At 40.5% G+C, this 15,781-nt stretch overlaps 1 protein-coding gene across 2 annotated transcripts in view; it reads left to right on the top strand.

The window, feature by feature from the left end:
* LOC133664979 (fizzy-related protein homolog) overlaps positions 1-15,781 on the top strand; it is a 69,034-nt gene that overhangs the window by 44,038 nt on the left and 9,215 nt on the right. For both annotated transcript variants that reach the window (XM_062070096.1, XM_062070095.1), the window contains exons 3-10: positions 7,426-7,527; positions 7,600-7,663; positions 7,734-7,861; positions 7,925-8,007; positions 8,083-8,266; positions 12,846-12,911; positions 13,437-13,539; positions 13,622-13,803. In XM_062070096.1, the coding sequence (XP_061926080.1) occupies positions 7,426-7,527; positions 7,600-7,663; positions 7,734-7,861; positions 7,925-8,007; positions 8,083-8,266; positions 12,846-12,911; positions 13,437-13,539; positions 13,622-13,803 (912 nt within the window). The remainder of the gene's footprint in view (positions 1-7,425; positions 7,528-7,599; positions 7,664-7,733; positions 7,862-7,924; positions 8,008-8,082; positions 8,267-12,845; positions 12,912-13,436; positions 13,540-13,621; positions 13,804-15,781) is intronic.

Here is a 15,781-nt window from a genome sequence, read left to right as displayed (position 1 = left end):
GATCCCCAATCATTTTAGTGGGACTTTTTTTTTTAAGTGTCATTGCTCAAAAAATAATAATAAATTAAAATCAATGTTCTTATGAGTTATGTTATCAGATCCAATTATTATATAATCTGAAATGTTCCACTTTAAAATTTTATTGGGGGAAAAAATTTCATATTTTGTGTTTTTTCCATAAAAAAAACTGGGTTTTCTTTGACAAAAAGGGCATACAAGTTAAATCTAAAAAAAAAAAAAAAAAACTTATATTGACGGATATACCTAATGTTGATCTAGATATTTAAACTTTGAATAATAATAATAATACTAAATAATGACTTTTTTTTGTTGTTGTTGAACCTAAACCCTTTGGAGTCCCCGGTATCAAGCCTGAGTGGAGGCCTAAATGTATATTTTTTATACATATATTGTATTGGTTTTAAAAATAAAAAATATCAAAATGGCCCCCGCTTGCTCTGATTTTTCAGTGTGCGGCCCTCAGTGGAAAAAGTTTGGACACCCCTGCTATAGACCTAATACTGTACTGGGGCACACCTGGGGCACATCTGGGGCACATAGAATTCACGAGAGTGCACAAAGTGTGCGAGAAAACCCCCCAACATATTCAGCACTTATTTATCATTAAAACAATCATAAATAGTTCTTTAAAATAGTCAATCATATCAGACTATGTTGTTGTCTAATAATAATAATAATGGATTAGATTTATATCTCGCTTTTCTATTGTTAGATACTCAAAGCGCTCACAGAGAAGTGGGAACTAGATCAGTGTTTTTCAACCTGACTCTCACCAGATCCTTGTTGTTCGCTGAGCTCCACACAAGGATCTGGGAGTTCTCAATAGGAGATGTATTTCAGAAGACGGGGCTTTGTAAAAAAAAAAAAAAAAAAAAAAAAAATTGTATGTGACTTGTCCGTTAGCTTGAATGACGTGCTACTTCAACCACTCACATCAAAATCAACCCGTGACGCTGATGAGAGCCATCCATCCATCTTCTTCCGCTTATCAGAGGTCGGGTCGCGGGGGCAGCAGCCTAAGCAGGGAAGCCCAGACCTTCCTCTCCCCAGCCACTTGGTCCAGCTCTTCCCGGGGGGTCCCGAGGCGTTCCCAGGCCAGCCGGGAGACATAGTCCTCCCAACTTGTCCTGGGTCTTCCCCGTGGCCTCCTACCGGTTGGACGTGCCCTAAACACCTCCCTAGGGAGGCGTTTGGGTGGCATCCTGACCAGATGCCCGAACCACCTCATCTGGCTCCTCTCGATGTGGAGGAGCAGCGGCTTTACTTTGAGCTCCCCCCGGATGGCAGAGCTTCTCACCCTATCTCTAAGGGAGAGCCCCGCCACCCGGCGGAGGAAACTCATTTCGGCCGCTTGTACCCGTGATCTTGTCCTTTCGGTCATAACCCAAAGCTCATGACCATAGGTGAGGATGGGAACGTAGATCGACCGGTAAATTGAGAGCGTTGCCTTCCGGCTCAGCTCCTTCTTCACCACAACGGATCGATACAGCGTCCGCATTACTGAAGACGCCGCACCGATCCGCCTATCGATCTCACGATCCACTCTTCCCTCACTCGTGAACAAGACTCCGAGGTACCTGAACTCCTCCACTTGGGGCAGGGTCTCGTCCCCAACCCGGAGATGGCACTCCATCCTTTTCCGGGCGAGATGAGAGCGACGCTGGGAAATCCAAACCCGGTCGTAAGAAGAGCCAAAACATCCTTGCCACCAATAAATGCTTTCAAAACCGTTCTGTGTTCATCTTTTAAATAATTAATATTCGATCGATGTCGCAAAACAGTTGCAATAGCAGAATCAATGTCAGCACACGACTCCTCGCTCCGTGCCGCCATTGTTGTTTGAATCAAACAGTCGCTTCGGCGCTACGTCACATCTATTCAGTGGCCACCTAGTCAGTGGCCTAGTGGTTAGAGTGTCCGCCCTGAGATCGGTAGGTTGTGAGTTGAAACCCTGGCCGAGTCATACAAAAGACTATAAAATGGGACCCATTACCTCCCTGTTTGGCACTCAGCATCAAGGGTTGGAATTGGGGGTTAAATCACCAAAAATTATTCCCGGGCGCGGCACCGCTGCTGCCCACTGCTCCCCTCACCTCCCAGGGGGAACAAGGGGATGGGTCAAATGCAGAGGACAAATTTCACCACACCTAGTGTGTGTGTGACAATCATCCCACCCAGCGATCCTGATTTGTTCATTATTTTTTGCTATCTGGAAGGACTTTGCAATGCCCAGACCCTTGTGTTGAGCTCAGCAAACTACAAGGGTCTGGCGACAGTCAGGTTACCGCGGCACACTAGTGTACCGTGAGATATTGTTTGGTGTGCCGTGGGAAATTATGCAATTTCACCTAATAGGTCGGAAAAAATATTTTTTGCAAACCAATAATTAGAATCCGCAAACAATGTGCCGAGATCAGCAGACTAACCATGTAATACTCTTCCGTACCAGTAGGTGGCAGCAGGTAGCTCATTGCTTTGTAAGCCTACTTTGAGACAAGAGAATTAATGACAGTTATGGTTCGAAGTCATATCGAACTGTGTCAGGTATTTGACAAGAACGACTTTATATTGTCAATATAGGCTATTGAGTTTCGTTTTTAACATTTTCTGCTGGTGGTGTCTGTCATGTATTTGTTACTCGGGTCACAGGACGATACCGGAACCATTGTAAGGGGAACTTAAAGGCCTACTGAAATGAATTTTTTTTACTTAAACGGGGATAGCAGATCTATTCTATGTGTCATACTTGATCATTTCGCGATATTGCCATATTTTTGCTGAAAGGATTTAGTATAGAACAACGACGATAAAGATTGCAACTTTTGGTATCTGATAAAAAAAAAGGCTTGCACCTACCGGAAGTAGCGTGACGTAGTCAGTTGAACATATACGCAAAGTTCCCTATTGTTTACAATGATGGCCGCATGAAGTGAGAGAGATTCGGACCGAGAAAGCGACAATTTCCCCATTAATTTGAGCGAGGATGAAAGATTTGTGGATGATTAAAGTGCAAGTGAAGGACTAGTGGGGAGTTGAAGCTATTCAGATAGGGAAGATGCTGTGAGAGCCGGGGGTGACCTGATATTCAGCTGGGAATGACTACAACAGTAAATAAACACAAGACATATATATACTCTATTAGCCACAACACAACCAGGCTTATATTTAATATGCCACAAATTAATCCTGCATAAAAACACCTGCGTGTTTGTTATGCTAGCTCCTAGCTCCTCTGCTAGCTCCTAGCTCCATAGAACACGCCAATACAATTCAAACACCTGATCAACACACACAATCACTCAGCCCAAAAGACCGTTTACCTAACCCAAGGTTCATAAAGCTTATATATTTTTAAAAAGTTACGTACGTGACGCGCACATACGGTCAAGTTATCGAATGTTTAGCAGCCAAGGCTGCATACTCACGGTACCTGATATTCAGCTGGGAATGACTACAACAGTAAATAAACACAAGACATATATATACTCTATTAGCCACAACACAACCAGGCTTATATTTAATATGCCACAAATTAATCCTGCATAATAACACCTGCGTGTTTGTTATGCTAGCTCCTAGCTCCTCTGCTAGCTCCTAGCTCCATAGAACATGCCAATACAATTCAAACACCTGATCAACACACACAATCACTCAGCCCAAAACACCGTTCACCTAACCCAAGGTTCATAAAGCTTATATATTTTTAAAAAGTTACGTACGTGACGCGCACGTACGGTACGGTACGTGTTATGCTAGCTCCTCTGCTAGCTCCTAGCTCCATAGAACACGCCAATACAATTCAAACACATGATCAACACACACAATCACTCAGCCCAAAAGACCGTTCACCTAACCCAAGGTTCATAAAGCTTATATATTTTAAAAAAGTTACGTACATACGCAAAAAAAAGCCAAAGCTGCATACTCACAGTAGCACGTCTGCGTCTTTGTCATCCAAATCAAAGTAATCCTGGTAAGAGTCTGTGTTGTCCCAGTTCTCTACAGGCGTCTGTGTATCCAAGTCAAAAGCCCTCCTGGTTAGAGTCTCTGTTATCCGAGTTCTTCCATCTTGACTGCATCTTTCGGGAATGTAAACAAAGAAGCGCCGGCTGTGTACTGTTGTGGCTGACTACGTTCGAAAAATACGTCCATTTCGCACCGACAACTTTCTTCTTTGCTTGCTCGGCTTCCTTCTCCATAATGCAATGAACATGATTGAAACAGATTCACGAACACAGATGTCCAGAATACTGTGGAATTATTAAATGAAAACAGAGCTTTTTCGTATTGGCTTCAATGTGGAAGGCATACCCGTGTTCGCCGGTCTACGTCACGCGCATACGTCATCCTCAGAGGCGTTTCGAACCGGAAGTTTAGCGGCAAATTTAAAATGTCACTTTATAAGTTAACCCGGCCGTATTGGCATGTGTTATAATGTTAAGATTTCATCATTGATATATAAACTATCAGACTGCGTGGTCGGTAGTAGTGGGTTTCAGTAGGCCTTTAAGGGCGGGGGACACAGGATATGATGACATGTGTTGTGTGTTGGACACCTGGAAGTGGAAAAGTAGGAGTGGGAATAAAAGGCAGAAAAGGACAATAAGCTTTCTTTTGCTGTATTACTAAGCTTAGATTGCTAATAAGTGAACTAATACATGACAAGTTTGGCACACAACAATGGCGACAAGGATGGGATAGTGTCCCCCTGGATTTTTTCAATGAAAAAAAGGTTGAAAAACACTGGTCGAGAGCTTTGATTAATCAAAGTTATCATGTACAGCTGGGATAGGCTCCAGCACCCCCTGACCCCAAAAGGAACAAGCGGTGGATGTATGGATCCCACCCTTCCTTGTGGCAAGAAAAAGTCACATGACCAAAAAGCATTCTGTAAGAAACTGACAGGTGTTTTGTTTTCCTAAAAAAATGTGTATTTATTTTTCCTCATATGGGAGGTTTTGTATTTCTGCCATCGATATTCAAAATCAAACGACTTGGAGGCAAAAAAAACAAGAAAAAAAAAAACATGAGATAGTCAACTCATCAACTTTCACCTCTCCCTCACCTCTTCCAGCACTCTGTTGTTCCACTTTGTCAGGACAGACATGGAAATATATTTTTAAAAAATTGTAATTGGGGCCGATATTTTTAGCCATCTTTCTGGTGACAAATACAGAAATTGTACCATTTTTTCTGGCAACAAAACCAGATTATTTAGCTGTAGCCATTTTTCTGGTGACTGAACAAGATGATTTTAGTCAAAGACAAATCGATTAACAAGACGACACAACTGTGCTATTTTTCTGTGAAATAAACTTGAATGATTTAAAAAATTGGCTCACGACTTGATGATAGGGAAAAATGTTTTTCTTCCTGAAGATAGAGCATTTAAGAACCACTGCACCATCCATAGGCTGTATCTATCAACTCACAGCAGCTTACTCAAAATCATCATTGATGCAGAGGTCCTGAGCAGAACCAGCAGACCATAACCAACATTAAGTTTCATGCTCACTGGAAATTGCTCATACAGTAATTCCCTGGGGGCTCCCCTGTCCTTAAAACCTAGTGGCACAACACAAGAACATTTCTGTACATATAGGTGCATTTTTTAAGAATGTTATTGCCAAAGAACAATACTGGTCTGTAAGTATACTTTTGTATTACCAAAAAGAGTACAATGTGATAAAAAGGTCACATTTGCACCATTTTAACCCTGAGAGTCCCTGCTCCAATAAAAAGGGTTAACTCCTAGACCTGGACAAAAGTTATTTGTAGTTGTATTTCAAACAGGGTGTACTAACAGTAGTATAAGTATAGTTAAGGCATTTACAGTAGGGAAGGGATTCATATGGCTCCATTTCTGGGGGGCTCTTCCATGAGAGAAAGGTGGGGGTGTTAATCGTTTTGCAATGCAGTCTGTTGAAATAATGGAAAGTGCCACTCTACATAGCAACTGACGGTGTGGTCAAAGTTGCCACAAAACACATTTTAAGATATTCCGTACTTTACTGCTATCTGGCAAGTGGATAGTGCACCCTCCTAATTTGTCACGTTTCATGTGTCCGGTAAGCCACGACAAATGGGGCCATACGAATCCCCTTCCTTGTGCCTATCCCAGCTGCACTCGGGCGGAAGGTGTACAATGATAATGCCTTATTTATGTTATCAGCATCTTTGATCATTGCAATAATTTATATCCTATAAGCTTTTATTTACTGTATCATTATTAACATGTCTTGTGATGTTGTTACTGCTGTGTGAAGAACTTCGTGTTGTATAAGGTTAAGGGGTTATAATTAGAGATGTCCGATAATATCGGACTGCCGATATTATCGGCCGATAAATGCTTTAAAATGTAATATCGGAAATTATCGGTATCGGTTTCAAAATTATCGGTATCGATTTCAAAAAGTAAAATTTATGACTTTTTAAAACGCCGCTGTGTACACGGACGTAGGGAGAAGTACAGAGCGCCAATAAACCTTAAAGGCACTGCCTTTGCGTGCCGGCCCAGTCACATAATATCTACGGCTTTACACATACACAAGTGAATGCAAGACATACTTGGTCAACAGCCATACAGGTCACACTGAGGGTGGGGTGGCCGTATAAAAAACTTTAACACTGTAACAAATATGCGCCACACTGTGAACCCACACCAAACAAGAATGACAAACACATTTCGGGAGAACATCCGCACCATAACACAACATAAACACAACAGAACAAATACCCAGAACCCCTTGCAGCACTAACTCTTCTGGGGCGCTACAATATACACCCCCCGCTACCCTCTACCCCCCACCCCCGTCCCCACCTCAACCCTGCCCCCAACCCCGCCCACCTCAACCTCCTCATGCTCTCTCAGGGAGAGCATGTCCCAAATTCCAAGCTGCTGTTTTGAGGCATGTTTAAAAAAAAATGCACTTTGTGACTTCAATAATAAATATGGCAGTGCCATGTTGGCATTTTTTTCCATAACTTGAGTTGATTTATTTTGGAAAACCTTGTTACAATGTTTAATGCATCCAGCGGGGCATCACAACAAAATTAGGCATAATAATGTGTTAATTCCACGACTGTATATATCGTATCGGTTGATATCGGAATCGGTAATTAAGAGTTGGACAATATCGGAATATCGGATATCGGCAAAAAAGCCATTATCGGACATCTCTAGTTATAATGATTGTATTGTATTGTAACTTTTAGATACATGCTGGTACCTATTTTTGAGAGTGCATTGTTACATAATTTGTGTATTTGGGATGGAACGCTTGCACTAGACCTCATTAGATTTTGCAGGTGTAGCTAATGACTGTAAATGGCGTGTGTGTGACAAAAATACACCATATCTGCATCTTTTCCAAGTAAATTACAATGCAGTTGTTTTGACCTCAGTGTGAAAGTGTGACCTGCAGCCCGGTCAGCGTGAAGTCCGGGGACCGCTTCATCCCAACCCGTGCAGGAAGTAACTGGAGCATCAATTTCCACTATGCCAACGTGAGCCATTCAGCTATTAAAAACCCAGTCACCTGCCCAGGAGGTCAGATTCTATCTTTCTTTTCTGTCCAGGAGAACTGTCGCTCTCCCGCCCAGAATCCTAAAGCAAAGGATGCCACTTCAGATTCAGGCAAAGGTCAGTAAATGCACTTTGGTGGCTGTTAACGTGGCCGGTGTCCTTCATAATGTTGCATGGCTTCCAACAGATACATTGGCGTATGCTGCCCTATTGAGGAATGAGTTACTAGGTGCAGCCATTGAGTCAGTGTCGGACCTTCACACAGATGAAAGACGGCGTGCCGTCTGCACTCATGACTCTCACGGCCTCTTTCGGGTATTATAACTTTTCATTTGAAAGTATGTGCGATGTAGCTGATTGTGTTTCCTCTCATCACAGTACACTGTCCACACTAAGAGAGTGCCTTTCGATAGCGATAATGAAGTGTCACCCTACTCTCTTTCGCCGCTTACTAACAAAAGGTATGACGCATCTCACAGACCTGTCATATGCTCCCAGGTACGCCTAAGACACTTCCTTGCTCCCTTTAACTTTAGTCACAAGCTGCTACGCTCGCCTCGTAAACCGGCCCGGAAGATTTCCAAGATCCCCTTCAAGGTGCTGGACGCCCCGGAGCTACAGGATGACTTCTACCTCAACCTGGTTGACTGGTCAGCGGGAAACTTGCTGAGTGTCGGCCTGGGAGCCTGTGTCTACCTGTGGAGCGCTTGTACCAGCCAGGTCATACCACATCTATCCTAATTATCCTTTTTTAATTCACAGATTTTGTAAATGTGTATTCTTATACTGTCATATCCACTTCCGCTGGCGGGCTGCGTCTTTTCCTGTGCACACAAATGATGTAGCTTGCCCAAAAATGATGAAAAAGTTGCATTCGGGTCGCATTTCCATTTAGACCAGACCTGGGCAAATTAAGGCCTGTTAAGCTTTTCAATCTGGCCCGCCAGTCATTCCCAAATAATTTTTTTAGATCTTTAAAGACTTACTTAAATGAAGTGTTTTTATTTAAACGGGGATAGCAGATCCATTCTGTGTCATACTTGATCATTTTGCGATATTGCCATATTTTTGCTGAAAGGATTTAGTAGAGAACATCGACGATAAAGTTCGCAACTTTTGGTCGCTGATGAAAAAAGCCTTGCCTGTACCGGAAGTAGCGTGATGTCGCAGGTTGAAGGGCTCCTCACATTTCCCCATTGTTTACACCAGCAGCGAGAGCGATTCGGACCGAGAAAGCGACGATTACCCCATTAATTTGAGCCAGGATGAAAGATTTGTGGATGAGGAAAGTGAGAGTGAAGGACTAGAGTGCAGTGCAGGACGTATCTTTTTTCGCTCAGACCGTAACTTAGGTACAAGGGCTCATTGGATTCCACACTTTCTCCTTTTTCTATTGTGGATCAAGGATTTGTATTTTAAACCACCTCGGATACTATATCCTCTTGAAAATGAGAGTCGAGAACGCGAAATGGACATTCACAGTGACTTTTATCTCCACGACAATACATCGGTGAAGCACTTTAGCTACGGAGCTAACGTGATAGCATCGTGCTTAAATGCAGATAGAAACAAAAGAAATAAGCCCCTGACCTGGAAGGATAGACAGAATATCAACAACACTACTATCAGGAGACACCGAACCAAACACTGGACCTGTAACCACACGGTTAAGCTGTGCCGCCTGGCGAAGCCTAGCAATGCTGTTGCTAACGACGCCATTGAAGCTAACTTAGCTACGGGACCTTGACAGAGCTATGCTAAAAACATTAGCTCTCCACCTACGCCAGCCCTCATCTGCTCATCAACACCCGTGCTCACCTGCGTTCCAGCGATCGACGGCGCGACGAAGGACTTCACCCGATCATCGATGCGGTCGGCGGCTAGAGTCGGATAGCGCGTCTGCTATCCAACTCAAAGTCCTCCTGGTTGTGTTGCTGCAGCCAGCCGCTAATACACCGATCCCACCTACAGCTTTCTTCTTTGCTGTCTCCATTGTTCATTGAACAAATTGCAAAAGATTCACCAACACAGATGTCCAGAATACTGTGGAATTTTGCGATGAAAACAAAGCTGTTTGTATTGGGATACAATGTGTCCCAATACTTCCGTTTCAACCATCAACGTCACGCGCAAACGTCATCATACATAGACGTTTTCAACCGGAAGTTCCGCGGGAAATTAAAATTGCACTTTGTATTGGCATGTGTTGCAATGTTAAGATTTCATCATTGATATATAAACTATCAGACTGCGTGGTCGGTAGTAGTGGGTTTCAGTAGGCCGTTAAGCTTTTCAATCTGGCCCGCCAGTCATTCCCAAATCATTTTTTTAGATCTTTAAGATGGAAACTGTAGCTTCCATTATGATGTGCAGTGATGTTTTCAAATGACCGTAAGTCTTGAACTATACAACGTATTTCATTGGTTGGAATCTGCTCTTTTGCATTATACAGTAGTTACTATGGTAATCTAAGTCACAGCAGCTCAGACGAGGCACCAAGCAGTGTGGGTGGGGAGCGTTTCCACAGAGTGTCAGCCTGAAATGCGGGTGTCAGGGACAGACGCGGAAAGAGATTTTTACAACAAATTCCCAAGGCTTAGTGATATATCAGATTGTAGGTGGGGTTTTTTTTTACCCTTCGCGTTAATTTTTTGCTGTGTTTGTTGCATTTTTGTTGCGTTTCGCTTGATTGTAAAATGTGTCGATTGAGAGGGGGGTGTGACGTTCATATGTTGTCAATATTCAGTGTTTTATCGTTCATAGTTAATATTGTAAACCCCACATTTTTTATTTTCATGTACATTCTGGGTGTCTCATTCGGTAAAACAATTTTAAATTCCATTCCGTATTTTAAGGCGGTCTGTCATAAAATTTTTAGCATCCAATCAGACATTATTGTGAGGTTTTCTATTAGTGTTCTTAAAAATCAGGGGCCGTATTTATCAAGCGTCTTAGAGTGCCATTTTACATTTAAGTCCTGAGAATTTGCGAAATTTAGTCCTACTCTCAAACTTAAGAATAAAAGCTATTTATCAACTTTCTTAAGTCTAAGAATCACTCCTACTCTCCACGATATTTAAGAGACCTTCAGAGGTGTCTTAAGTGGTTCGGAGTTGCCAGCAGGGGATGGCACTGAGGCGAGAGAGCGAACGTTCAGGGAGCGGAAGGATGTCCTGGCTTTGTTTGATGACGAGCAGCTGATCAAACGGTATCTTTTAGACAGAGCCGGTATTATTTTTGTCACAGATTTAATAATTTTCGATTCCTTGTTGATTTCTGCATGTGGCTGCAGTGGGCTAGTATATATAGAGCCACTCACACCAGTTTCAAATTTGTTGCCTAATTAATTAATTGGAAAGAAAATGTTATGGGAGTAGCGTATGTGTGTGGCCGTGAGGTGAGTGACGTCAGTGAGTGTGTGGGCGAGAGAAGAGAGGGAGCGGTAGCGTGAGTGCGGGCGGGGACTAGTTTGTTTTGTATTATTTTGTAGTTTATTGTCAAAATATACACTCCCATTGTCCACTTAAATATTTCTAAGATATTTCTTTATTCTTAGACAAGGGATTCCCTTCCGTGATTGGTCATTTCTATGGACACAGAAATGACGTCACCTAAAATTCCGTTTACGGCACATAGTAATGTCGTAATTCAGCTCTGACTGTGACACTTAAGATTCAGTCCTACACTTCGCTGAAAGTGTGAGTAAGACGCTTGATAACTAACTTTTAAGTGCAGCTTTCAGCGAATAATTTATTTACTCTTAAGTCAACTCTTAGCAGACTTCTTAGGAGTAATTCTAAGAAGCTTGATAAGTACGGCCCCTGATCCATGTTACTTGAGGGCAAAATAAAAACAGATTTAGTGTGCCGTGTAAATGGGGTCTCTGTTGGTTTCTCAACGGATTCGCCCCCCACTTTATCTACTAATTAAACACTTCATTAATTTATCAATATTAATTTAACAATTAAATATATGTACCCACTCAATATCCATTTCTCAAGGGTTCTTCTGGTTATTTTTGAGTTTTTCCTTATAGGGGATGTGGTTGAGTTTGTGTAGTCCTTTGAGTCATTCGTGATTAAGAGCTATATAAATACAATTTGATTGATTGATTGACAATTATGGTTAAATTTGCAGATCATTTTCTAAGAAGGACTAATATCTTTCAAACAATAGGAACCCCACTGAACTTGTTAGAAAAAAATACATAACAAATAAACATATTGTGCAACCGGAAAGTTTTCCACATTTTTTCAGACCCTTATTTCAAAATTGAAAAAACATTTTTCCGCTAATAACCACATGTGCAAAACGTTGGATTTTTTTTCATTGCAAATTTAAAAAAAATGCATCAGTATTGACAGCCTTTGTTCAAAACTTTGTTAATGCGTCTTTGGCAGAATTTTATACATGAGGCCCCAAGCTTCGGTCATGACAAAGGCTGTGAATACTTGTGGATTTCTTCATGTTTTTTGATTAATTTGCAAACATTAAAAACAAAATGTTCATGTTGTCATGTTATAAGGTACTGTGTGTACAGTTTTGAGTGAAAAAGGCTATAACTAGGGGTGTCCTGATCCGAAATCAGCAAAATAAAAATCTCAGATATAGTACTCCAATACATGTGGTCAAGTTTACTTGTGCAAAGCTCGACAGCAACTGAACAACTAAATATCCTCTAATAAGCACACAGAAGCTGGTCTTTCCTGGTATTTTTGGGGAATAAGGTAAACATGCTAGTATAGGTTACTAGGATCTAGCAGCTACATGACAGCTAAGCACACGATAGCACAATAGTTCTTAATTGAACAATACTGTAGTCTAAAACACATGTGTCAGTATAAACACATATCAAATATTTGTAGTTGCATATTACTTACAGATACAAAGTCTCCAAGGCAGATGTGTATTAGAAAGTATCCAGTAACATGTGTCCGCATCGTTCAACTTACTGCGGCATAAGCTTAACTCAATGTATTACTTTAACTTAAACCAATTTCAGACTATTAATAATGAATGCATTAGTGTTTTTCATGCCTACCATTGTTCTCTGTTTGAGTATTTTTACTTGATCAAACCTTTTCTAACAATCCACACACACTACAAAATAATAAAAGTATGTTGGATTCGTGCTCACATTGACTTGGATTGACATCTGAAAATTGGGAAATCCTTAGCTGTAATTTCAAAAAATGTGGAAACAGTGAAGTGCTATGGATCAAAGGTCAGGGTCAAAGATATGTCCTGTTTGTTGTTTTGTTTTGTGAAAGTATCTTTGTTTTGCATTTGGTCCTCACAGGTGACAAGGTTGTGCGACCTTTCAGTGGACGGTGATTCTGTGACGTCAGTATGCTGGAACGAGAGGGTAAGCTACATGAACTGAAGTCGACGGTGTCGATGCAAAGCAAGAATAATACATTAATTTACACTGCATTTACTTACTAACTGAATACTGACCATGTACAGTAGGGAAGGGACTCATTTGGCTCCATTCCTTGGTGGATCTCGCGTGAGAGGAAAGGGGTGTTATTCATTTTGCAACGCAGTCTGATGAAAATAATGAAAAGCGCCAATCTATGTAGCAACTGACGCTGTGGTTAAAGTTGGAATTACCACAAAGCCCATTTTAGGATATTCAACCCTCTACTGCTATTTGGTGCCTAAAGTGGATAGTGCATCTCCCCAATTCGTCACGTTTCATGTGTCAGGTAAGCTGCGACAAATGTGGCCACATTAATTCCCTTCTTACGGTATATAGCACGGTAGATTTGGGGTTAGCACATGTGCCTCACAGTCAGGGGATCCGGATTTAAATCTCTATTAGACATATGGATGGATAGTTACATTTACAATCAAAATAATGGATTGATTGGTCTTAAATCTCTCTCAGGGAAGTCTGGTCGCTGTGGGAACCCACAAAGGTTACGTTCAAATCTGGGATGCGGCGGGCAGTCGAAAGCTTACCAGTTTAGAGGGTCACTCAGCTCGCGTGGGTGAGTCACACCGCTGCTGTTTGCCGTGTGTTAGTTGTTTTTTTTTGTCACATGACTCTCTATCTTGCCATTTGTGTGAAAGGCGCCCTGGCGTGGAATGGGGAGCAGCTGTCTTCGGGAAGTCGGGACAGAGTGATCCTTCAGCGGGACGTCAGGACCCCCCCTTCTGCTGAGAGAAGGCTGCAAGGTCACAGGCAGGAAGTGTGTGGTCTCAAATGGTCCCCTGACCACCAGCATCTTGCCTCTGGGGGCAATGACAACAAGGTACAGTACATGACGCCTGATCGTGCAGTAAAAGAGCACTAAGTACAATGGAACCTCGACCTACGAACTTAATTGGTTCTTCAACATGGTTCGTAAACCTTAAAGTTTTTAGAGTGAAGCAGAGTTCCTCATTAAATGTAAACATGAATAACTGGTTGTAGCCTCAACAAAAGTCCCTATTTTTTTAAATGCATACTTTGAAGACACTATAATGTCGGGGTTTCTCCCAGTTTAAAATCTACATGTGGCAGTGGGGGCGTGGCTCGGGGTGTGGTCAATGTGACGTCTTCATTTCATTTTCGTAATTGTTGATGATGCATATATACATATACATACATAAATATATTTTTTAATGCAAAAAAATATTTACATACATTTCAAAAATGAGTCTGTTAATACTAATTAGTATTAACATTTTTGTTACATCGTTTTGCTCTCTTTAATTTTGTTATTATTGTACAAAGTAACACAGGCTGTGTACCAGTGGCAGCTGCTGGTCTTTCTAATAGGGGAAGCTTTTTTTCAGTGACTCTTTAAACATGAGTACAGTCTCCAAAAACAGATAAAATATATAAACATTCTAGATTTTACAAATAAAACTTCACTATATACATATATATATATACATATATATATATATATATATATATATATATATATATATATGTGTGTGTATATATATATATATATATATATATATATATATATATATATATGTGTGTGTATATATATATATATATATATATATGTGTGTGTATATATATATATATATTAGGGGTGGAGGAAAAAAATCGATTCGAATTCGAATCGCGATTCTGACGTTGTGCAATTCAGAATCGATTCTCATTTTTAAAAAATTGATTATTTTTTTTAAATTAATTGTTTTCTTCTTTTTTTTTGTATTTTTTTTTTTAAATTTTTTTTATTAATCAATCCAACAAAACAATACACAGCAATACCATAACAATGCAATCCCTCATTGACATTATCATTAGACATTAAAATAAAAAAGAACAATAGTGTCACAGTGGCTTACACTTGCATCGCATCTCATAAGCTTGACAACACACTGTGTCCAATATTTTCACAAAGATAAAATAACTCATATTTTTGGTTCATTTAATAGTTAAAACAAATGTACATCATTGTAAACAGTTGATAAAACATTGTCCTTTACAATTATAAAAGCTTTTTACAAAAATCTACTACTCTGCTTGCATGTCAGCAGACTGGGGTAGATCATGCTGAAATCCTATGTATTGAATGAATAGAGAATCCTTTTGAATCTTAGCAAAAATCTTACCCACACGATTATCAAATGTAATAGGAAAATTAATTCATACTGACCAAACTGGCTTCATGGAAGGTCGACAATCTTCAGACAATACAAGGAAATTGTTTAATGTTATTTACTATGCTAGAAGTCTCCCTTATCCCACAGCAGTATGTACTGTTGATGCGGAGAAGGCATTCCACCGCATAAACTGCTCATTTATGTTTTGCACATTACGTAAATTTGGATTTGGAGATAATTTTATACAATGGATTAAGATGCTTTATACAAGGCCCATGGCATCAGTCAAAACCAATAATCATATTTCAGAACCTTTTTTGTTAAAAAGAGGAGTAAAACAGGGATGTCCTGCATCTGGATTATTATTTAATTTGGTTATTGAACCCTTAGCTGCAAAAATAAGAAGTGAAAATAATATTCATGGTATAAATATTGGCTCTCAGTATAATAAGCTATCGATGTATTGTGACGACATAATTTTTTTACCTGTCACATGTTAACTCCTGTCTTCTTTATATCAATAATGTCATCACTGAATATGGCTGTTTATCAGGGTATAAAGTTAATTGGGACAAATGTGACATATTACCACTTAATAAACACTGCAAGAAATTACAAGTTCAGAACTCCAAAATTAAATTGTATTGCATTATTATGGTATTGTTGTGTATTGTTTTCAAAAAA

This window comes from Entelurus aequoreus, linkage group LG14 (assembly GCF_033978785.1).
Source record: "Entelurus aequoreus isolate RoL-2023_Sb linkage group LG14, RoL_Eaeq_v1.1, whole genome shotgun sequence".
In the NCBI taxonomy this organism is placed as follows: Eukaryota; Metazoa; Chordata; class Actinopteri; order Syngnathiformes; family Syngnathidae; genus Entelurus; species Entelurus aequoreus.
The sequence above is the reverse complement of the archived record's forward strand: the minus strand, read 5'-3'. Positions and strand labels throughout refer to the sequence as shown.